Genomic DNA, 26,506 nt, shown 5'->3' on the forward strand with positions numbered 1-26,506 from the left:
CCGTCTGTCCGTCTGTCTGTCTGTCACCAGGCTGTATCTCGTGATCTGTGATAGCTAGACAGCTGAAATTTTCACAGATGATGTATTTCGGTTGCCGCTATAACAACAAATACTAAAAACAGAATAAAATAGAGATTTAAGTGGGGCTCCCATACAACAAACGTGATTTTTGACCGAAGTTAAACAACGTCGGGCGGGGTCAGTACATGGATGGGTGACCGTTTTTATAGTTAATGGTACGGAACCCTTCATGTGTGAGTCCGACTCGCACTTGGCCGGTTTTTTTTCCACTACAACCCTAAGGTGTGGGCCGTAGGATGTCATTGGATAGGTATTTCAAAGTGATTAGATATACAACCATGTTTTGATCAAGTATGATAAGAAATTATGATAAAACTTGTGAAAGTAAATCTCAATAAAATCTTTCTATGAAAACTAAAGCGAAAATGATCGGTTACCGTTTTTGAGTTTTTGCATTCTTTTTTTCTTGGTAAAAACACATACAAGTGCTGTGATGAGACTCCCTTTTGCTTTTTATGCACATAATATTAACTAACAGCCTCAGTTCAAAGCTGTCTATTGTTACTAACCTACGGAACGGAACGCTACTGAACATGGCCTGACATGCTCTTGGCAGGTTTTTTTTTCTTTAGGCCTCGATAAAATGTATCATCATTTATTTTCCTAGAAAATCGGACAAGTGCGAGTCGGACTCGCCCACCGAGGGTTCCGTACAAATTTGTAGGTACATATTATAAATAGTTGAGGAATTTATGATTAATTAAAATGGTAAAGTTTGTATAAAGTAACAGACCGTCGAGTCAGAAAATAAAGTTAGTTTCGCATTTAGGTATAATAGTAGTACGGATAATTATAATACTTCGAAAAATAAACCAACTTAGTTTAAATGAATAAAATCTTATCATTTAGAGTTTTGAATGATTCACGGTTAGTTTCACTAGACTTATATTGACCGGGATATAGACCGTGATTACCTTTTGTATTATTTGTGAGCTCCCGATATTTCGACGCAGTTACATGCATCATGTTCACGGGTGACTGAAGATAGCGGGTGGGTGTCAAAGTTGTGTCAGAGCGCTGTCTACACAACTTTGACACCCACCCGCTATCTTCAGTCACCCGTGAACATGATGCATGTAACTGCGTCGAAATATCGGGAGCTCACAAATAATACAAAAGGTAATCACGGTCTATATCCCGGTCAATATAAGTCTAGTGAAATCTTATCATAATAAAGATTATAACGTAATATCCTGTAATAGATCTTTTTTCCAGTTGTATCCTCATTGCTGAGGGTCGTGATTACCACAGACGCTTAACACCACTTTCTTTCAGGCACTCCTATCCAGCGCCATTTGCAGGCAAGCCTGGGCCTTGGGTCCTGCATATGCCTCTACTGTGTTTATCCACCGGATAGGCGCTCTTCCTCTACTTCTCTTCCGTTCTAAGTGACCGATCATTATCAACACCTCCAGACTAGATAGTCTGGAGGTGTTAGTATGGTACGCGAAGATTCGAGTCTAGTCACGTGTCCGAAGAATCGAAGTAGTGTAATAGATCACGATCTATAAAATAGCAACCCAAAAATTACAGTAACCCACATTCGATATAAAAACCGGCCAAGTGCGAGTCGGACTCGCGTTCCATGGGTTCCCGTAAAAACCCGTAGGGGTCGGATCAAAAACTAAGTAATTAAGTCCGACTCACGCTTGACTGCAATTTCTAATAGGTTTTCCTGTAATCTACCTATATAGGTAAAGATCTATTTTGTGTATTTTTTCAAAATTTTAGACCCAGTAGTTTCGGAGATAAAGAGGGGGAATGGTCATTTTTTGCCTATTTTCTTGAATAACTTCTAAATTGTTTATCCTAAAATTATAAAAAAAATATTTGAGGTTTTCACAATGAGCTCTTTCATCTGATATGTAACACGATATAGTTTGAAAAACTTTATTTTTTAATTTTCTCATTTACCCCCCAAAAGTGGCCCCCATGTTTAAAATTCATTTGTTTACGTTACATATCCGTCTTTGGGTCACAAACTTACATATGTATACCAAATTTCAACTTAATTGGTCCAGTAGTTTCGGAGAAAATAGGCTGTGACAAACGGACAGACAGGCAGACAGACGCACGAGTGATCCTATAAGGGTTCCGTTTTTTCCTTTTGAGGTACGGAACCCTAAAAAGTACAGAAAACTTCAAATAAAGTTCCATAGGTACCAGTTTTTAGGGTTCCGTAGTCAACTAGAAACCCTTATAGTTTCGCCATGTCCGTCTGTCCGTCCGTCCGCGGCTTTGCTCCGTGATCGTAAGTGCTACAAAGCTGCAATTTGGCATGGATACATAAATTATGCATGGCGACAGAACTGTAAAATAAGATATACCAAAAAAAATTGAGGATACCTCCCATACAAAATGCTTTTTTTTTTTGCTTTCACCCAACGGCGTGAGGTAAGGGGTCTTTCAAAACAAATGGGGTTCCCCAACAAGCATTTTTTGATAATGTGAATATTTTCGGAAATAATCGCCCGAAAAGAAACAAGATATGCCTGTCCCCCCCTAACTTTTGAACAAAAAAATCGTAAGACAAAAGCTTAATAAATAATTTGAAAGAAAACTATAATGAAAAATAATGGGTCTAGCGGTTTTAGAGTTTTTGCAAAAAGTCTTTTCTTCTTAGCAAAAATATGTAGAAGGCGCTGCGAAAATGAACATGATACTTACTGATAGCTCCCGTTTAGCATATTTTGACAGAATGGTAACTACGGAACCCTACACTAAACATGGCCCGACATGCTCTTGGCCGATTTTTATTCCTAAATAAATTACCTTCTGTGGCCCATCAGCATTCATTTGTTTCCCTTCGAGCCACCAGGTGATTATGGCAGGCGGTCTCGCCCCCACCGCTCGACAGGCCAGTTCAGCTTCTTGGCCCACAGATAACGGCTGTTCTCTGGCTAGGATTTCCACTAACAGTGGTCTCACTGTAAAAAAAGAAACTTAATTAAACAAGAACCACTGTCACTTAGTGGTGGAAAGTCTTCTCGCTTTAACCGAAGCGAAGAGAATCGATATAGGTCGAGTATAAAATGGGGGTTTAATTGTTTATGTTTATGATAGATGAATGGTATCTCAGTAGGTACTTACCTACTGAGATATTACAAATTTAAACGTATATTATGATATTTCAATTCTGTACTAAATAAATATTTAAAATACGCTGCGGTTTACAGTGCCTTTTCCAGTACGGTAGGTATACTGTATGGTACGTTCGCCTATTAGCCCAGTAAAGACACGGTTGCGCAATAGATTAAATTATAATACCCAGGTAGGTAATTATTAACGTCATTCTAATTTGTGCCAAAGGTTCTAATTTGTCCTTTGGCAGAATTAATCTTTGTGTCAAATATGTATTTAAGAAGTGGAGCTACCCAGATTTTTGATGCAGGTGGAGGGGGTGGAGGGTTTTCAGCGTCGGCGACGTCTGAGGTTAGTAATTGTTTAAGTTTAGGTTCTTAGTTAAGTTTGGTATCAGTTTCAACTAAATTAAAAACGTAGACGTAGATTTTATCCAAATGGGCTCAGCGGTTATTGATTAACCATACAAATGTCCACCTCCCTGTTTACACCCTATTTTATCATATGTTCTTCCCGGGACTCAAACTATCTGTGTACCAAATTTGATCTAAGTAGGTTCAGCAGGTTATTATTTTGACTAAAAATGATGGCGGAAAAATCGTTTCGGCTTAGCACTAACGAACGAAATGCGGAAGCTTCTTGTATAGTGGGTTTCTAAATAAAGAAAACCTACTGAATAAAAGCTTTCACACTAGGTATTATTGTCTTGTAGTTTCATGAGATCTACACGTCCATTAATATTGTTTAAAAAAGTTAATCTCAATAAAGCATTTTTTCCCCAATAAAATTAATCTTTAAAAATAAGTAAAACCGACTTCAAAAGGAATAAAATAAAATATTATCTCGTTTTATATGCGCTAGCAAACTGATACGTTTGAAGTCGATGCCAAGCCAAATCTTAAAAGCGTCAAGTTGCCGTCAAACCGAATGCCAACCCTGGTATAGTTTGATAAGAACAAAAGAACCAGTATTGTAACTATTTAGCTTGGCACCGACTTTAAACGTATCAGTTTGCTAGCGCATATAAAACGAGATAATATTTTATTTTATTCGTTTTGATGTCGGTTTTACTTCTTTTTATAGACTAATTTAATTTTTCCATTTTTAGTTTTTCTTCATCTGTCTGGCCAAACTGTCATGTCACTTAACCTTTCTGCACTTCGGGTAAGTTTCAAGTTTCAAGGTCTGGATCTGAAGCCATCAAGATTTTATTGGACCTCATGGAACCCATCATCAGAAACACCTTAACACAAATGATCCTTCAGAACTTACTTGTGCTTAGCAAATATAACGTACTGTTTCGGATGGAAGTGCTTGGTTTGTTGATGAAAATACTAAAACCGATATATGTATGCCTATAAGATTTGAGGAGTTCCTTGGATTCCTAATTGTTCCCTTCATCAAAACTGGGTTTTTACAAAAACGGGACCAACTAGGGACTATATATTCAACCAAAAAATTAATTTTTCAAATCGGTTCATAAATGACGGAGTTCTGAAGTAACATACATACAAAAAAATAAAACTACGGTCGAATTTATAACCTCCGTTTTTTTAAGTCGGTTAGTAAAAATAGTAAATGAACGCAGACACATTGTGGAAATAAAGCCAGCTTTTAATAATACCTACTCTCAAAGTAAAATTCTAACATTTTAGCTTAAAAGCTTATTCTGAGCATAATGGGTGGTGTTATGTATTATAATGGAAAATAATTTCCTATCTGCCAGCGACGAATGGTGTTGCTGAGAGGACAATGCGCGCAAATAAAAACTAATGGTCGCTCCGACCGCGAACTTACCAACACAAAAGAATTTTGTAACAGCCACGAGCTGTCATATCAGAGGTAAGCCCTGCCGCACACGGGGAAGTATGATCTATGTTAATCGCTCGGTTTTTCGTGGACTCAGTTTTGCAATAACAGTGAATGAGCGGTTGTCGGCAGGTTAAGCGGGTTTTATGAAACTTTCCCCCATTCCGCGGGAACGTGGAACTGGGTGAAACTATTTTTCGTGTACGTGAAATTGCGGAGGTTTTACGCAAAGATACTCAGTTTATTTGCCTTCGTAGTGCATTTAGCCGTTTGGATTGTACATACTTGCCACGAAGTGTTAGTGGAGTGATTATTATAATATTTTTAACCGACTTCACAAAAGGAGGTTATCAATTCGACCGTATTTTTATTTTTATTTTGTATGTATGTTACCTCATAACTCCGTTATTTCTGAACCGATTTGGATAATTATTTTTTGTTTGATGTATATTTAAGTAATCGAATTTACGCAATACACGGTCGTCGTGAACGCTGCTCGCACTATTAGTACTTGAGAAAGGAGACCTAGGCTCTCCGAAACATGTCGCGCGAGTGACTAAAACAAGTGAGTCTAAACCGTAAAATGATTTAATTATATTTAAGTAGTCCCTAGTGGATCCCGTTTTTAGTCAAAACCCAGTTTTGATGATGGGATCCATGAGGAATGCATTAATCTCCTCAAATCTTGTATATACATATACGATTTTAGTATTTTCATCAACAAACCAAGCATTTTTATCCAAAACAGTGCCATTTGATGAAGTGGATCTGCTCATGATGACCAGAACGTCGGGTCTCTTTAACAACGCATATTTCACTTTATGTAATAAAATATCATCACGTTTTATATGCGCTATTAGCAAGTTCTGCGTTTGAAGTCGGTGCTAAGCCAAATAGTGACAATGCTAACCAGCTTTCTTTCTCATCGAATCACACACCAGGGTTGGCATTCTAGTTGACGGCGTGTTGACACTTTTAATATTTGGCTTGGCACCAACTTCAAACGTATCAGTTGCTAGCGCATATAAAACGGGATGATATTTTATTTTATCCTTTTTTAAGTCGGTTTAACTTTTTTTAAAGGTTAATTTTCTTAAATAAGGTTTTTTTTTCAAGGATATTTATTGGTGAAAGAACTGTATATGACCAAAGTCCAAATTAAGCACACACACACATTCGGTGGAGCTCTTTTTTTAAATATGTTTTATTTCAGTTTCGGTTTAGTGATCTCTAATATTTTACTATAACTTATAATTTATTGGTAATTTATTTGTCATCTTAATTTCAAGAGAAATGAGGTACTTGAGCCGCACGGTTTATCACGTGGCAAAAGACCTGGAGCCCGATTCTGATTTGGCTTTTAGGAAACAACAAGTTTGCGGTGTTTGCGGTTGAGACCCTTGAATAAAATACCCTTCGATAAGAATTAAATACTCTACGAGTCCACAGGTGTCCGCAGATCTGGCTCATTCGGCTGCCGTAAGCGGATTCCAAGCCTTTTTTTTGTAAATTTTTTCACATTTTTCGATTCTGAAAATTAAAGCTATTGATTCTCATGAACATGTTTTTGTAAACCTCTTATTTTTTTACTTTGAAAAGGCGCATCACCAGCAATATAATGATTCACAGTTACCTTAGTTTATTCCTTCCATTTTGTTAGGTACTAACTACATCCAAACTCATAACTCACAAGAAGCACATATTAGATGACGTAGTGGCACGTCAGGTTTGTCACCGCTTATAATGTCTTGCGCGGTTAGTTAGACAAATGTCCTAATATCAGGGATATGACACACTGCTGTGTGCCTGCGCTGTGTACCTGTGTGGGAATGGTATTAATGGTTCCGTAGACCAAATTAAATGCTGTTGAATGCTCCACGTCGTTCTAAAAAAATACCGTAATGCCGCTTATACTAATGGAGGCAGGGAAATAGCGGCGTGTGTGTATGAGTATGTAGCTAACAGTAGTGGTTTAAATCAGTTTATTCTAAAAATGACTTTTTTATTTAGTTCTAATAAGTTCACTCTATTCGTTCAGTTTGTTTCCATCTGGCGTCAGCCCTAATTTCCAAACAGTTCTAATCAGCTCATTCTGTAATATCCAATAGGCGTGGAATCACATGAAGGGGCGACGACGCCACCGCCACAGCGACTACAACATCACAATTATGTATGAACAACATTGACAGCAACCTTTGAAGTTGAAGTTTGACCTGACCACTGCCCGCAGAATGCATCCAGTGTGGCAAATCCTTAACTTCCTAAAGATGACTGTGTTACACCGACTCAGCTGTCATGCACGAGAGGCAAAATAATAGATGTATAAAAAGGTACTTCAGTATTTCCATTCTAGCATAGGACACAATTTTTGAAAACGGCTTATATTTTAGGTAATTATATAAATTATACGCTTCCATTTACACAAAGGGGCTCGGATTATAATCTGATCCCATAAAACTAAGGTCTCTAATGTTTGTCTGGAAGAGATCCCTTTCTAGCGATTAGGCCGCCTGTTGTTTAACCTCTTCTTTTCATATTTGTATTATTATCTGTAATGAGGTGTGTAAATGAGGTATGGCACTACGAATTATTGCTGGATCTAAACACATATCGGTCACTCATCGCAATATGTTTATAGACCAAAAAATATCTACTATTACGGCATTGTTTTAATATCGAATATGTGTGTATATCTATGTCAATCAAAATAACTATAGAAAAGCTGAAGAAACCCGTAATTTTAATCTCAGAAATAAATGAAAATTTAAGGCCTAGTGTCCCCTCTGGGTTGGAAGGTCAGATGGCAGTCGCTTTTGTAAAAACTAGTGCCCACGTCAATTCTTGGGGTTGGTTGCCAAGCAGACCCCAGGCTCCCATGAGCCGTGGCAAAATACTGGGACAAAGCGAGAAAGATGATGATGGCATTCAATTTTTTCAAATTTTTTATTCAAATTTCAGGATCAATATTACAAACAAATACTCACGCGATTACAATTAAGAATATTGACCAGGTTCGATCCCCGGTTATGTATGAAAGTTTAAAAAAAAGTTTAAATGTCTCTAAAATCGACGCCATGGTTCCTAAGAACAGATTTCGCTATCTCTCATAGTTTCTGACTTCTCCCTACTGACCCATTTGGATTGATCAACCTGTATACCTATATAATTAAATAAATTTCCAACCTCACCTACGTTTAAGTTTTTAAGGTTTAAAGACATTTATTCTCATAAAGATAATACATCACTGACATGAGAACATATTTAGAAAATACAATATTTACATTTATTTTCGTTGTCGCAACATAACAAAAATAATATGCATATTTTACTAGGTATAACTGAATTATATAAGTTACATACATAACTACACATTCAACTCGTTTTGCAGTGTTATATTATAGGTGTGTTTTCAATGACATGTTTAGCAAGTTGCTTTATAGTACATATGGTGCTACTTTCTCATACTAGTGCGTAAAAGAGCACTTTTCGTGCATATGTTGAAAGTTTAAAGGGCCATATATGTACTGTAAAACGTTGTACGATACATGTGCGAATAGGTAATTCGCAACTCGTGTCGATTTTAAAACACTCCCTGCGGTCGTGTTTTAATTTATCGCCACTCGTTTCGAATTTCCTCTTTTCCGCACTTGTATCGTAAATAACTATTTTAAACGAGTTGAACGTGTCGAGATGTTTAATATATGTGGGTAGGTTGTTGTACATGCGCGCACCCTCAAAAGTGATCATGGATTTACCGTAGTTAGTACGAATCTTCGGCAAGATAAGAAAACTAGCGCGGCGGCTATGCCGATTACAGAGGTTGGGAACATTTTTTCTGTTTTTAAACGACAAGTTCGTGTGTATTTTTTTATTTAAAGTTTTACGTATAAAAATGCAACTGTTGTAGATTAATAGTTGTTTAATACTCATTAATTTTGTTTCAGCGTTTTTTTTTTGTAGGTGTTAGGTAGTGATAATTAAACAGCATTTTAATTAATTTATTCTGTAGAATTTGTAGTTCAGCTAATCTTATCTTTGCACCACTGCCCCAAATTTCAATAAGATATAGCAGGTGTGGTTTTACAAGAGCATTGTAGATAGTAACTTTTTGGTTTTTGGGTATATACTTAATAGTGTTATGAAGAGAACCTCGCAGGGTTACCAGTTTCTTTTTTATGTGATCTATATGAAAGTTCCAGGTTAGTTGTGTATCCATGTAAAGGCCGAGATATTTTTCATGAGTTTTTTGTTTTAAGGAGATGTCATTAATAAATGCAACAAACAATACACCAATAACAATAGTTAGAGGCGCGTGTGTAGGAATGGGTTTGTTTTTGGCATTAAAGATTAAATAGCAAGTTTTGGAAACATTTATAGTCAACAAATTACATTGCAGCCATCCGAAAAGGATATCTAGATCATGTTGAGCTCTAGCAATTATATCATGTATAGATGAACCAGAGTAGAACCCTTTCCCTGTACCTTTCCCTGCAGCCGTCTCAGTGCCGGCCATATGATCGATACGGATCGATACGATATCGGACGTGTGTCTTTGTGAATTTGGTGAGTAAAAAACTGTCGTCGGTGGTCTCAGCGACCTTGCCTAGGTGGTTATATACTATATCTCGCTGGTCTCTGAGACCTTGCCTAGGAGGTTACGTTTATTTTTATGGGCTTGTAGTTTTTAATATTTTAACGCATTTTATGTTTTTTCTTTGTAAAATTGTTATGCCTGCACTCCACTAATAGGGGATGGAGGGTAAAAGTTACAAATTTCTTATTTTTTATGATCTTTGTATAGAAATCATATAGGCTTCATACCAAATATTTTATCTCTCTAGGACATCGGGAAGTGCCCTGGGCACATTAGTTCTGTATAAGTATTTAGAACTGCACCCCCTTTATAGCGGAGTGCAGTTTTAGGATAGCAAGCCGGGGAGAGGGGAGGGGGGAGGGTTACGGTACAGCGTTTTATGTAAACCGTAGGCTCATCAGGATATCGAGAAGTGTCCTAGTTTTACTTGTAATATATTCAGAACTCTACCCCCTGTTTTAGAGGTGGGAGGGTGAAAGTTACAGATTTATTAGTTTTACTGTTCTATGTAGGTATCTAAAACATAGACTACATGGGAAAGTTCAGCTTTCTAGGACAGATATAATAAAGTATTGAATAAAATGTGTAAGTATTGTATTTATTGGCGGTGCATTGGCTGCCGCGAAAACTGGCTATTTGAATAGCTTGCAATTTTATAATAATAATACGTTTTTATATAAAAATTATAGCTGATTAGCTAGACTGATTATTGTTTTTTAAGATTTATTAATAAAAAAATATATCATGCAAATAATATTTTGTGATCCCTTGTTCCAAAGGATTTACAATGATTTTTTTGTTAAAAGTAAGAAAAATGTTATATGTTAAGTTCAAACTATATGTTATTGATTAATGTTGTATCGGTATTTGTTAATAAATGCCTTCAACCAATAGATATGTAAATATTATTTAATTGTCCCTCTAACATAATTCTTATAAATATTTTAGACCCATTTCAAATAGTGGTCTACCAGACCTTTCGTAGGTGGTTATGCTATAGAAATCGGACGTAGGTAGTTAAGGGTTAAATTTGTGGTGACATGTTCTAAAATAGTTTTTTTTTGGGATCCCTCTCTTGTACAGTATTTTTGATTTATTTTATTGAGAATCTTATGACCCGATCCCCTTGAGTTGATTATATTGTTTCGTTTTTTTTCCTTTGTTAATAGATCCATGTTAAAATCACCAAACACAATTGCTCTATTTCTGTGTTCCAATTGTGCCCCATATACTTCAAGAAAATTGGCAAACGTTTCCCATGTATGACCAATATAGCACCTATGTATATTGCTATATATCTAAACATCATCTGTGTAATATATATGTAGGTACCTAGAGTTAGACCAAGACAAGTCTGCAACGATTTTGATAGCATCCAGTGCATGTGTTATTTATACGTCATAATTTCATACAAGTTTGACGTTTAAAATAACACTTGCTTGCATTATCTTGGTCTAACTCTAAGTATGTATGTCATTGTATGTGAGTGTTATGGTTATATTTACAATCCATTAGTTGAGTGCACATCCGCTAGGGGTAGCACCAGTGGGCCTACCGCGAACCACGTTCGACATGTTGCCTCCCTGTCACACGTACGTACGAATTTACAAGTGCGACAGAGAGGCAACACGTCGAACGTGGTTCGCGGTAGGCCCTCAGTTGTGTCGTGACGTGAAATCACCAAGAATTACTTATCATCGGTTTACGAAACGCCCAATTTAATTGGCTGCAACTACAGATCACAGTACATTTTATTGTATAAAATTACTAGTACCTATTTTAAAGTATCATGGAGATTATTACTTACGCAATATTGTGTACTTACGTAAGTAATAATCTCCTGTCACACAATTATACCTAAGTACTTAAATTAAATTCTAACTAATAGTGATTTTCTCTCAATAAAACCTTAAATTACAACCTAAAACCTACTTATATACTTTATTTTCTAAAAGATCAATGTACGTTTAACGGATCTGGAGGGTTGACGCAGGAACGATTCTATGGTAGTAATTTTTGGTTGCGTTGGCCTTGCAATGTTCTTAGAAAATCCATTACCCGCCCAAAAGCCGCCTTGTAGTTAGCAACAGTTATTTCCTATTTATATAGCGTAAACCTCCTGTAGACCTGTGACACATAGAATGTTATGGTATTGGCTTTTTCACGGATGGTTTCTTTATTTATATAGAAACAAAAATAAAGACATAGTAGTTAAGTCTTGTTACGCAATGAGGACGGTCGCAAGTCATAATATTATTTATGGGCAAGTCATAACTCGTATGTCTAAATAGGCGGAGGCAAAGGCCGGCACGTATTACTAACCCCCGGGGTCGTAACATTTAGCCTCCTAACTCAAGGTCTCATTACAATGTCGAAGAAAATTGAATTTATTATAACTTTCAGTCTTTATTTATTTGGACTAGGTATAATTATATTTATTATTCTACCTATATATTAAAACTTCCCTAGCTCGAACGCAGATTAAATATTTGATGAAGAATTTACTTTCGTAGGCCTAAGTTTTCATAATAGTACCTACCTACCTACCTATGTTCTAATAGTATATAATTAAAAGTATGTAGGTACATATATACATGTCTAGGTAAAACATTTAGTTATCGTAAAATGTGCCTACTTTGCTATCCATTGGGTAATTGTGGTCCAACAGTTTTATATTAGGTAATTGTTACGACATGATAGTAGTGATCTTGTTGTTGTTGTCCTATGGCACCCCAGAGGTGCAAAGGGCATTCACAAGCTTGCGCCACGCCTTCCTATCTTCAGCGACCCCTCTGGCCTCGCTCCAGCTGAATCCGAACGCTCGTAGCTCACTCATGACGGACCGCTGCCAGGCCTATTGGAACTCTCCGCGCGAGCTCGGATTTATACCTACGAATCGCGTCCCCTTCACGGTACCAAGCCAGTTGGTTGCCACCGCGGGCTCGAATACGCCAGAGATCATACGAAAGAAATGTCTTCGCAACGAAAAAAAAGGTCAGCTTGCAGTGTGAGTAGATGCAGGAATACCAAAACAATAGTTATTTGTGCAACAAGAGAGGAAAGTTGGTTATTTTGCGAGTGTTTATTTTGAGTCTCGAGAAAGTGAAAGATTCTATAATTCAATCACGAGCGAAGCGAGTGATTCTAAGTTAAAAAACTTGAGCGTAGCGAGGGACTCAAAAACACGAGATGTAAAAATAACTTTGCTCTCGTGTTGCACACATAATTTTTCACCTCAGTAGTGAGAATATATTAAAGGTTAAAATGTATTTCGAATTACACAGATACAGAGAAAAAAAAATGTAATAAAAGTATAAAGTGAGGCAGTTGATGGCCTTCACTAAATTAAACAGCTACTTTGTTTCACTCCCTGGAGTGACGAAAGTAGGCTTGTTCGAGCTGCTGAGGTGAAAATAATATATTATCGTTTTTTACTCATCCGACAAATGAGGAAAAGTAAGTAGACATAGTCAATATGCGTACTTACACCTACTGTTATCTGGGGGCACGGTAGTGCCCCCGCCAAGTCGAGCAAAACAAAGAGGCACGGCCGTACCATCCTTTTCTCGAAGCCACTCAGGCCATTTTCAGCGTTCTGTAATTTTGTCATAAATAGTTTAAGCTAGAACCCTGAATTTTCAGTAACGTATAGAGCATAACATGATTTAGATATATTCTCAATAAAATGTAATTTTAACATGTAGTTAAAAAAATTTGCATGTCAAAGTTCCTTAGTTTTGTCACTGACACACTCACGCACGATCATCATAATTCGAAGGTACTTCTAGCAGACCCACAAGCTCCAACTTTGAAACGTTATTAGTTTTTAGCGTATTTACCCAATAAAAACTTAAAAATACTGCAATATCAGTCACATTTTAAAGATTTAATAACTGCACAAGTAAGTTTGTAATCCCATATAAATATATGCGATAACAATGTTACGTTTGCAGTTCCTACAATTAGTAGGTTAAGTATGAGGTACGTTACGTTGTACGATGTGCGTATGAATGAAGATGTGTATAAGTAATTATGATATGTGTATACATAGTATAAGTATGGTATGGGTATGAGTACACGAAAAGAAGGACTGCCTACAAAAAGAGATGAGATAATATCCTATCAAAAACATTACATGTAAAAAGATGCAAGTTTCGCAACGCAATTCTTCTACTACAAAAAAGTTTTGAGATGTAATGTGAAACCAAGTCGGTATTTTAGTCAGTGCTAGGGGGTGTTAAAATCGTATCAATATTAGATATTATCTTTATTTTTTAATACATACAATGACTTGGCAATCGCACACACTGCTGTACTCGTACCGTAATTACCGTACTCGTAAATATGTTTAATGCTCAAACTGCATGTGATTATTTTTATTATAATACGTCGGTGGCAAACAAGCATACGGCCCGCCTGAAGTTAAGCAGTCTCCATAGCCTATGTACGCCTGCAACTCCAGAGGATTTACATTCGCGTATACGTGCGCGTGTGTGTGTGTGTGTGTGCGTGTGCGTGATTAGCGCTAGTTATGTTCAATTAGAATTATTTTTAATAGTTGACGATGATTCTTATGTCATTATGCAGCCGTGCGAATACCAAGTCATTTTATGTATTTAAAAATAAAGATATCTAATATTGTTACGATTTTAACACCCCCTGGCACTGACTAAAATACCGACTTGGTTTCACATTACATCACAAAACTTTTTTGTAGTAGAAGAATTGCGTTGCGAGACTTGCATCTTTTTACATGTAATGTTTTTGATTGGATTATTTTTACGATAGTTACAAGCTACGTAGGTAATATTAAATTGTTTTAAAGATGTAGGTAATGTTTTTTTATGACACATTTATAGTTAGATATCTACCTAAGATACCCAAGTATTTGAAAGAAGCGTCGGCAACCCTAGCGTTGTGCCGGTGCGCGCGGTGCGGGGAGCGGCGCGCTGAAGGTCACTCCATTGTAATGTTGCGTAGGTATCAAAACGGTAGGTATTTGCGTTCTCTTTGAGACATAAATATCTGTTCGTTAGAACTATTATATAATCAGTGCCGCTGCCAAGAGTGTACAGGGCGCCCGTGGCCACGGCTTCCGTCCGCCGGTTTCCAACCGAAAGCGATGGTTGCGTTATTCGTTTTCGGCAAGGTACAGTTGTGTGCAATATAATAGCAGTCAATAAGAAGATATATAATTTTTAAGAAAAAAAAACCGACTTCAATGGGGGATGCCGCTGAAAGTTTACTTTGTTGATGGTGCACTCTTAGATTCCAGACAATGAAATGAAATATACAGCATATTTTGCGTAATTATCCTAATCCATCTTTTGACTAATTTTGCCTAATTGCCTAATTATTATAATATTGCCTAATAATGTAGAAAAGGAGGTAAAACCACCCACTTTTCTAGTAGCATTTCGTTTTTGTAAGGGTCGCAGTTCTAACCTAACCTAACCTAACCTAACCTACTTTTCTGATAGCATTTCGTTTCTGTAAGGGTCACAGTTCTAACCTAACCTAACCCACTTTTCTAGTAGCATTTCCGGGTCCGGGTCTGGGTCCGGATCCGAGTCAAGTTTGGGTCAGAGTTCGGTCCGGGTCCGGATCCGAGTTGGGGTCCATGTCCAGACCCGGGTCCGGTTCCGAACCCGGGTCCAAGTTTGGGTCTGGGTCCACAAGGAAGAGAACAAATCGCCAAACGTGAACTATGTGTCATTGAAGAGTTCCATTCTGATCATCATCAGCAGTTCCACTTAATCAAATGTCACTTTTTTAAATGTAAGTGCTTGATTTGTTGATGAAAATACTAAAATCGCTATATGTAAGCCTTTAACATTTGAGGAGTTCCCTCGATTCCTCATGGATCCCATCATCAGAACTGCGTTTTGACAAAAACGAGACCAATCTGTATGTATATACTTACAAACAAAAAAAGAATTTTCAAAATCGGTCCAGAAATGACGGAGTTATGGAGTAACAAACAGTAAAAACAAAAAAAAACAAAAAAAAAACACAACCGAATTGATAACCTCCTCCTTTTGAAATCTTGAAGTCGGTTAAAAATTACCTTTTCTCTTAAGACGATCATCGTCTCAGAGTGTACTAGTAGTCCATAATTCGGATTCTGTTATTGATTTTTGACCGACTACTTGGTTTGTCATGGGCGTGCGTCATCATTTAGAGCCTCAAGCAAACAAACAAAACCAAGTAGGTATTTGATCAAAAATCAACAACAAAGTGAATGATGGACACTAAGAACACTGCTACGAAGATCGTCTTATAGAAAGGTTTATTTTTTCTGGATGACATGGGTTTAGATGTAAAAAAATAATAGACAAGATACTAAATTAATATTATAGTACACAACTGTATTTCTTTCATAGGTTTCTACATGTTTATAAGAATTTCCGCGAGTCAGTAAAAAAGTCGTTTTTTTTTTTTTACTTCCAATATTATTTAAGTAGGGGAAGGTTACTATCAGTGGACCGGCGCTTTGAATGGACCATCTAAATATTTTAAAACCTATGCTAGACAGAGATAGACAAGGTCAAGGTACAAAGCACAGAACTGTGGTACAAAGTGTCCTTAGTGATCCAATGAGGGCTAACGCGTATGAATTCGCCGCTAGGGGCGCTAGTGTAGATGGTGGTCTTTTCCATAGTTCGAAATGTCAAATGTCACTTGTCACTTCAATGACTGACAGCTGTTCTTTAGTCTTTTGGACCACCATCAACAGAGGCGCCAACTGGTGAGCAAAAAACGATAGCCCTCATTAAGCGGCCCCACCGCTTCCAGTCGCGCCAGCGCTACTCGCGCCGCGCGTATCGGCGACGAGTGACGTGAGCAAGCGTGTTTCGAGCGTTGGCGATGTACGCGAAAGAGAAACGCAAATAAGTGTCATTATATTTGCATTTGTTTGAGTGTATTGACGTATGATGGTAAGATATCTTTAATCATTAAATTTATTATACCTATAGTTTCTGGCCAGTTATTTTTGTTATTTTTATTTTTTTGTTATTTGATACCTAGTTGCTATCAATGTACCACATGTATAGGTATGTCCTATCATCGGATTGGTCCAATCATGGCAACTTTTTTTTCAGTATGTGAGTGCTTTTTTTCAGTTGTGTATGAGTATTGTGCCCTGTGTGAGTATTTATCAATTTCAGTAAATAAATAATTATTCTTGTACCACTTTGTCATGGCAACAAGCGCTGGACTCACTGGTTGACGTAAAGGCAATGATCCATTCGGCATACAGCCAAGATTTAAATTAGTGTAAACAATATTTAATCATCTATTAAATCATTATTGATACTTAACTTTTTAATTATAAACAAAACAAATAAAGTAATAAACATCAGTTTTTTAAAGTAAAACTCATTTATAGCTTGATTTTAAATAAATGTTTGACTTATTTTGACTTAGTGACACTATTAAATTTTTTTTTCTGTAGGGAAATTTCTCCCGCTTGACAAAAGTGTAATGAAAAAGTTAATACCTTACAGGTAGACGAGACTACTATGTTTTACTCACAGTATAGCTGTATTTGCACGTTAACCCTCAACGGAGGCACCAGCAGTGTGTTATCCGCAGTGCAGGTATACACAGCTTCTAAGTAATCCCTGGTGAGCCGGGGGATCTTCAGTTCAAGTGTGCTGACCCCAGAACCATCTTCCAAGGGTTCCAAGGTGTGAATGGGCTTGTCATCTCGCCACCATCGTAGGCGCGGCATCGGTTTACCTGTGGAAAATTAAACTTTACTGTGTTATAATAACGCTGGCACTGAAACTACGAGTATGTTATAATTTTTAAAATAATTAACAAAAAAAAGGCAATAGACCATAAAGTAACTTAATCGAGTGTCACCAATTAACTTACTGTCGAACACACAATGATACTTAAAATACGTGAATAATCTATGAATGTAATATTGAAATTTGAGTTGTAAACCTGTATTTAAAATAAATACTGGTTTTGCCTCAAAACGATTAATAATGATAATGAAAATTTCTACAATTACTAGTTTATAGTCAGTTATTTAAAAAAACATCAAATAACCATTAAATTTAGATCTCTGGTTAAATTGCAATGACTTAAAACTTAGGCTTAGGTCATTGCAAATGAGCTGATTTGAATAATTCATCGTCAAGGAAATTTCAAGGAAATCGGTCGAATTAAAAAAACATGATGTAAAAGTAGCTGGCAACTTGATGGATGATTGAATAAAGCCCTCGATTTTTCCAGGATCCCATCATCAGATCCGGGCATGATGAAAATATGAACAATTGTTAAATAAATACACCTTTAAAATGAAAAAACCACGAACGCTGTAATTTAGGGTTCGTAACGTCGGGATGTATTATAATTCAATATACGCGATATAATCCGTTTTCATAGTTCTATTTCATGAGTAAGTATCGCGGTAACTAAAGACAATATTAATATATATATATATATATTTATATAATACAGACGACTGAATAGAACTTTCTATTACTACAATTAAATATATTTGAGAAAAGGCAGTAAAGTTACTATGTATACTTTACTTTCTGACACTTTTTCGAAAACAATATAATCACCCAATTATAATCCATATATACACACTACAATTAAGTGTAAAAACACGTTTTGTTTAATAAGAAAACCCATTTTCATGCACTTTTGTGTTATACATTTATCATGATAGTACAAAAATTAACGACCGAATATTAATATAATGCTGATGCAAAAGGTTCTTTAATTACACAAATTTGTTAAGTCGAAATTTCCCACTGTATCGTTGTTATTAATGCAGGTAAATATCTTGTCTAGCATCGAATCGGAGAAGGTGCACATGAAAAATTGGGTAATTTCTCACATTTCTCACGAGGACCCCTTTTGTAGCGTTATTTTTCACAACTGACCTGGTTTAAGGATGACATTTTCTTACATTTCAGAAATAAATGGATTAAGTCCGGAGTAGGTCTACTCCTAGGTACTATTTATGGCCTATGATTTGTGTTAACATTACATAATGATAATCGAATGAGCAAGCGAAGCAAAGTTCTTACATTTAACTTGGAACACACGGCTGGCTAGAGGCAGGTCCCAGCATTTCGATGTTTTTAAACTGAACTATCAGAGGATAGTTTATTACGCAATAACTTAAGTAAATTTGTTCTAATTTAAATTAAATTAGGAAAAGTGTAGCTGATTAAATTATGGGCAGGCTTGATCAAGGGGTTATTGAAGCTAAAAAAACCTAGAAGGCCCAAATAATTTATTTTTTAAAAGCTAATTGTGGGGCTTTGCTATACTGGTCCACTTCTTTGCAAGAAAGTAAGCGTGGCCATAATGTAGGTACATAGGTAGGGTAGGTATCCTGTTGTCGTCTGGTTTATTGTGGTGGGTGCACGGAAAACTGGGCGTTTAGGACGCATGTAAAATATTAGTAGGTATCAAGTATCGCTGGTCTGATTGAGTTGGAAATCAAGACCTGAGAGTCAGTACGGTAGTTTATGGCGAATGCGAGTTTTCAGTTCGGGGCAAACCACTTGTAATAAAACAGTAAAAACAAACACTTTATAGTATGTAGTGTATAGTGTGTGTAGTGTGTGTGGTGTATGTAGTTGTCTGTTTTTTGCGAATATAAATTACTTTTTTTTATCAAGGTTGCTCATAAGTTTTAATGAACGGTTTTAAAACCGTAGCCAAAAGCGAATACGTGAAAAGTCTTGAGCGCATTATAAATATTCAATGTATGTACGATTTAGGCTCTCCGGTCTTGTGCCTATTTAGGTATTAAGGTAACTGCAGGTATTAACGACCCCTTTAAGGCAATTTTCGAATCGACCATAGTTTTTAAGCATACAGGATGCCCTCAAATATACTTTTCCATTTTTATATGTTAATATTATTATGTTTATAAAAGGTAATTACTAAGTTACCTGTACCTAAATAAAGGATTATGATGTAAAAAATATTTTTTAAAGTTACTGAGTCGATTGTTGCTATTGCCGACCCATAATAATGGCTGTGAAGTTATTAACGATTTTTAAGCAGCTATTACCGATCGTGATAAGAAAAGGTATGTGCCCAGCAGTGAGACGTATATACCTAAGCTGATGTGGTGACAGTTTCCATAGTGGATTAATTTGAAAATTTCTACCATTTTTATAGGGAGATTGAAATTATCTATTTCCAATATGAATGATAATTTTCCAGAATTTTCTAGGAACTTTCACGCTTTGCTTAGTTTGGAGCGATTTATCTGGGTCAGTTTGAGTGTGTGTAGTTATAATAATAGCTTCCTGTCATGTCACAAAAGTAAGTATGATATGAAATTACCTATATATCTATGATCGGTAATAGCTTCTTATGGTTGCTGTTACCGATTTCTAGGATCGGTGATAAAATATGTAAGTACGAACATAAAATGCATTACCGACTCATAAAAAATATATTATTTTTATTTAATTGACCTGGTAACTACAAACCAGTTTGTAATTATGTAACATAAAAAAATATAAGCATATGTACGCAGTTTCAAGTAATAAAAAGTTTCACATGAATGTTGTACTACACAACATCGGTACTCCAAAAATATCATATTTGTGGGTAATTTTACAACGCTAAAATCTGAAAACTAGATCATAATGTGTATGTCGGTAATAGATTTTTGAAAAGACGAATTGTTTGAGTTTAAACGGGTTCATAAAAATACATGTGTTGGTATGTTATAATAATATAAACGAATGAAAAACTAAACATTACGTTGTGGCCGTTACCGACTTACGGGTCGCTGATAGCTGCTGCAACCAAAAGCGGTGAAGCTATCACCGTCCTATTTTAATTTAAAGTTTTATGGTTTTAAAAGTCTTTTTTTAGATAAATTGTGATGTAAAAATAAGAATTTACAATTGAATGAATACATTTATCTTGTTTTTTATAAGGTTTTAGTTTTATTTTAATTTAAGATTAGTTATTGTATTTTAAATGTAATTTGTATGTGATGCAATTGTTATTGTGGAAATTAAATATTATGAAATAAATAAATGGCATTTAGCAATAAAAAAGTAAAGTAGAGTAGTCAATTATTTTAATAAATGTCTTAAACAGAAAAGACGTTCTTAGTTGAAAGTATAAGCGCAAGTATGACAAACCCTGCGTCCACGCCACTCGAGTCGTGTTTTGCATATTTTATCTTTTTTTCGAACTACCACTCAAAATAACGTTAAACTACCCCATACCCAAGGAACAAATGCTTGTGAAAGTTTATCTACCTACCGCTGAAATGGTTCTGGCAATGAAAACATATCTAATTACTTAAATAGATCGGTAATACCTGCAGATTTTCGATGGGTCTTTGATAGCTGCGTTTATCTTACTTTCAATCGGCAAGTCAAAATTAACGTTGCCACGTTCTGAGAGTGGAATAACTACAATAATTACTGACTGAACTGACTGAACTTGAAACCGCGACAAAATCCATGACTTTTTTTTGCACGCATGTGGTTTCTACTGTCAACAATAAAGAATATACCAATTATTATGTTATTTCTAGTTTTACCTCCACTTACAACACAGGTGAGCTTGACACTGGTATCTTCTACGTATGGACCAGCTACGCCGCTCACTTCTTTATCTAGTTCGTCGAATATTTTCGGTTTTTCTGGTAATTCTGCGAACAAATACAACGGTTAAGAAATACTCGCGAAGAAACAATTACTTACATACTTTTACTTAGCTAAGTATTATTATAATTATAATAATAATACTTAGCTTTACTCCGTTGTATTTTTATTTTTAAATACCTATATTAACAATAACAATATATTATTATTCACAACGGCGGGACTTAATCGCGTAAAATGTGCTTTAAATTTACCTCCGACGTTTCGAGGACGGCGTTGTCCTAAAGTTGACATCAGTATCTTCTAGGCGCGCGAGTTTTTAGAACTACCCGTACTTGGTCTTGTTTATTGACTTGAACGTTTTGCGCACTAAAGGTGACTGTCCAATTGTAACTGCCGCTGCACTGCAGTTGCGACGTTACGCGGTGTCGTGTAACAGCACGACTGCGGCTGTTGCGGCGTGCAGTCGCGACAGCGTTCGTTGATGGCTTGTCAATGTCAAGTCATATAATGTCATACGTACAAATAAAATACTAATTTACTTTTGTATTTTTTACGTGAAGAAGCGAGTGACGATAATGCTACATGCTACATGAAAAAGAAGACCAGTTTGCCTTTCTACAATAGTCAGAGTCCGACGAAGGCAGCTACGCAATATTAATAAAAAATCTGATATTTAATGGTGATCCTTTATTCAGATAATATTGCCGATTAAATGAAAAGCAATTCAACATTGAATGAGACTTAATAATTGACGAAATACAATCAAATTACTCAAATAAAATTAATGCAGAGGAAAAATTATTCTTAACATTAAGGTAAGTTCACAATGTGAAATTTTCTTCCCCATCCTCTTGCCTAAATGCGTGACCACCGCACACAGCAATCCGACGGAAACGGGACTCATGGAGTTCGTGATATATACGGGGGGAGTGCGCACTTGATCCACCTGCATCACGTATAGGTACTCGGCCGTCAGAAACGTGCGGCTGGATTTAGAAGTCTGTAATAAACGTCCCCTCAAAACCATGCCAGGTAGGCTCTTTTAGCAGGCCTTTTATTGATTTCTGCAAAGTGATTCGTGGGTTCTGGAGATGACGATGCGACACGTAAGAATAAAATTATCCAATGGTGGGCAGGCAGTCGTTCGGTGTTAGCAAAATATTACAGATTTATCTTTCTAAGTATCAATATTAAGCCAATTTTAATTTCCTTAGGTACCAAACAGTGAAGTATGATGAATAAAATAATTTGTAATTTACACTTCATATTGTCCAGTTGCAGGTGTGAATGGGCGACGGCACTCTATGATATGACCGCACCATCCATATAAAACTCCTATACTATTCGCTTCTCTCGTGGTTCAATTTTGTATCGTTTCGTATGTTTGGATATCAATATGTTACCATGAGGTATTAAATAACATCTTTGCCCCTTGTAATAAAAATAAATGATTGCTTCTTTTATTTAGCTCAGGAATGGCTTTGCAATGACAAAATGAGAAATTGTCACCATAAACGACATTATATAATATGATATATTACAATACAATTACAGTTGCCAGGAATATTCGGCAACTATTCGGTATTTGGCCACTTTGCCGGATATTCGGTATTCTATTTGCCTCTCTATCGCTCGTGCCCTGTCGAGCTTATAGCTATCCTCGCAAAACTACGAAAAAATAAAAGAACAGTTTATTTAATGAATCTATAAATAATATCGTATTATTTGAATCCCTAAATCAATAATCTCAAAATACGCTAAATTTGTGAAAGCTGATTCCACAAATCTGCCTTAAGTTATATACCTTAGTTTTATTGGATGTATATAATGTACAAATTTCTAGAGAAGGCGGAGAATGTAAAGTTATAGCAAGAATAGTGCCTGGGCGTGGGCATAGATTTAATAATAAACTATACAATTATTTTCTGGATCAACAAGAGTAGAACCTAAATCAACTTCAACTGAATGCTACTAAACAAAGCCCTCAATGTCAACCTTACGTGCAGAACATGTTGAACATATAATGTATACACTTTTTTGGGAAACAGGTTTTTCGTAAATTAATAAAAAAGTAAAAAATAAGACATGTTTTATTTTTCACAACTCTTTATTAACTTTAGTTTTGTCCGCCATGATCGTGATATCAGCAGCTTGAGCCTTGAACTGCAACTTGTAGGTACCTGGAAATTAGAAATTATCTTTTCAGTTTCATGTTGTATTTTGAATATAACTATGTATTTTTGTATGTATATGATTTATTGCTTGCAAGTTACATATATGTATGTCTGTTTGTTGAATTTAACTTCAAATCAGTAAAACGGAGCTAGTAGCGGACAAGCTGTGTTAAACGGTTTGTCTTTAGATATTCTGGCCACATCATCACAGAAAATAAATAGGTAATAGTGACCCGACCACCAAAATGGACTTTTAAATATTCGTAGTAAAATAATATTAATTTTATACTTACATCGACGTGATCCTCACAGCAATATTGTGTGTAACACTTGAAGTATTCCATTCCACATTTACTTCACGACAACACCGTCTTTCACGTAGGTCTTCGCGGACTATAATTTTTGTAAATCATTCCCACAAGTGGAAACAAGGTTTTTGATATATTAAGCAATCAAAATCTACTGTTTAGGTATTAAAAATTATAAATCAAATCGTAAGAAACTAGCGGTTTAACTGATTTTTTTTATTATGACAATTGATGACAATGACATCTTTGACAATTACGTGAGTGACGGATTTATTTACTATGGTTCGATAACTTTTACTATACGATGACATTATTATATTCAGCCTCGCGAGAAGGTCAAAGGTTTGTTGAAATATCTTGAATCCTCGATTATTATATCGCAGCAAATGTCGGAAACTGTTTAAAAACCTAATATCTCGAAATGGTTTTCGAAATAGAACATTAAAAAAAAATTAACAATCCTAATTAGAGATTGGATTTTGCAAGTAGTGAGTGAGAAGTGCGACTGTGTGCACGTTTTCCCCCGCAAAAAATGGCAGAACGATTTGTACGGTAAGATATCGCTTGGGCTCCTCCCTTCCGACGTGTCGGAAGCCGGTGTTGCTCGAAGGGTTTGCCAGACTATAGTTAACTTCCGAATTTGACACTCTCTTTTTCGGACCTATCATTCTAGTTTCCTAACTGGCTCTGTGATACTCGTATGGCTCAATATAGATTAGCAAAAAAGTTTACAGTAGTACTACAGTCGCCATCAGATATGTCGGAGCGACCGAGGTGCTAAATATATCTGAACATGCACTCTAGCGCCTTGACAATAAAGGCGTGTTCAGATATCTGTGAGCTCCTTGGCCGCCCCGATATATCTGCGATATATGGCGACGTTACCATCGGGGTTGTTTATCCGTGGGTGTAATAACTCCTTAGAACGTAGTGGTTATATCCTCTTTGCTTAAAACTACTAATATCTGTGATCAAAGACAATTCAGTGCAGGTGACAGATTTGACGTGCGGTCTGCAGCCGCAGTTGCAATAATACACCAAATACGCAAAAATGGCCATGCTACGTGCAGTCGGTCTCGTCATTCATTTTACTATGGAAATTGACAATAACACCGACGTGTCGGAGCAGTAGTGCAGCTGCGGTCGGGAAAACGTTAAAATCACCATATTACGTGCAGTCGATATCGTCATTCATTTTACTATGGAAATTGACAATAACACCGACGCGTTTGGGCCGCCGCAGTAGTGTCGGAGCAGCAGTGCAGCTGCGGTTGGAAACGGACAGTCACCTTAAGGATGTCACCTGATCGACACACAACACTTACGATATTCGATTTTTCAACTTGCGATATTTGTTTTCGCTTACATTTACTAATTACTGAGTTCCATGTGGACGAGATCTTAAAACCTTCGTCTCGATTGAAATTTCTATGTTTTTTTTATTTCAACGGCTTCACGGATTTTTCTGCTATAAAACCCACGATCTATAGAAAGTATTCTAGGGTTGTGAAGCTCAATCCAGTGGTTTGGCCCTGACTCTAGTAAATGCTCAGCAACGGTAGACTTGTACATCTGACGATTCCTCGACAGCTTCGATATGCTCCTCAATTATTTCCGCTAATGGTACGTTTCGTTTCCCCGGTGTAGGAACTACCACAACTGCAATCGATCTTATAAATGCCAGATGACTGGAACGGGATATCGTCCTTCGGCGACCTTAGGTTTCCTGCAATTTTGGATAAAGGGGTGTATAACTTCGATTCCAGCCCCGGGCACTGGAGGCCTTGGTTGGTATTTTTTTCCTCTGTATATGATATTTATTTCGTTTATAGTTTAAATATTAGTGTGACTAATTGTAAAAAACACAAATTAAAAATAATTTCATAAGAAAGTACTTAAGTAATGAAATTTGTTATTAGAGTAACCAATTTATTCTTAGTTATTATAAAAGAAATACCAGACTCAGGTATTCGCAAATTCCTTTAAATCTTCGTGGTTAATTCTCGGGTATACACGGCTGCGCAATAACAGAACAAAGTATAACATTTTTTTTTATAAAAATGTGATGACGTCACAAGACAACTAACTTTTGCAAACATATTTTTTGGCGAATCTGAAATAAATTTTACCTGTAACTAAGATACACACTTTTTTAAAATTTTTTTAAGTGTGAGCCGGACTCCAACCGAGGTTTCTGTACAAATTTGACTTATATTTTTTTATACAAATGTTTCGCAGATTTGTACCTGTAAGGTCAACCGGGGTGAATGCGTTACTGTTTTTTTACTCTCTTTTAATCCCATATTATGAAAAAAATTGAAGAGTATTGAAATATTCTTTTGCTGTGTGCTTTCTACGTCTCTTTGCCAAGATAATTCGTAAAATTTTTCGTTACGCTGTAATTAAAATATACAGGGTGTTTTGCACATGGTTGGACAAATGAAAACAGCGAAGAGATGAGATCATATGCTACTTCCCCTATAAAACTGGCATGGCTTAGGATTTTTTTTTTGTATTTAAAAAATAATGCCAAAATTCATCACAAACCTAAGTAACATATCAAAATACGGATAAAACCATCAAATTGTTGTATTGGTCTTATCTTGACTGTTGTTTAGTTGTATTAAAGTTAACGTTTGGTGTACATTATTGTAAACAAAAAACGTACGACCCTTTAATGTTTGTGAAAGAGGTAAAAAAATAATCTAACATTCAACTTTGAATTGTATTAAAAAAAATCTGAAAGAGATCGAGAAGTTCTAATTCCAGGAAAACATCCCCAGTTTATGCCCTTTTCAACGATATGTTACATGCATACATTTTTATTCAATGACTAGA

At 36.2% G+C, this 26,506-nt stretch overlaps 1 protein-coding gene across 2 annotated transcripts in view; it reads right to left on the reverse strand.

The window, feature by feature from the left end:
- LOC134741654 (hemicentin-2-like) overlaps nt 1–26,506 on the reverse strand; it is a 241,468-nt gene that overhangs the window by 31,366 nt on the left and 183,596 nt on the right. For both annotated transcript variants that reach the window (XM_063674514.1, XM_063674513.1), the window contains 3 exons: nt 21,120–21,230; nt 17,102–17,308; nt 2,854–3,008 (listed from right to left, as the gene is read on the reverse strand). In XM_063674514.1, coding sequence (XP_063530584.1) covers nt 2,854–3,008; nt 17,102–17,308; nt 21,120–21,230 — 473 coding nt within the window. The remainder of the gene's footprint in view (nt 1–2,853; nt 3,009–17,101; nt 17,309–21,119; nt 21,231–26,506) is intronic.

The sequence above is a fragment of the Cydia strobilella genome, chromosome 5 (genome assembly GCF_947568885.1).
Source record: "Cydia strobilella chromosome 5, ilCydStro3.1, whole genome shotgun sequence".
Classification (NCBI taxonomy): Eukaryota; Metazoa; Arthropoda; class Insecta; order Lepidoptera; family Tortricidae; genus Cydia; species Cydia strobilella.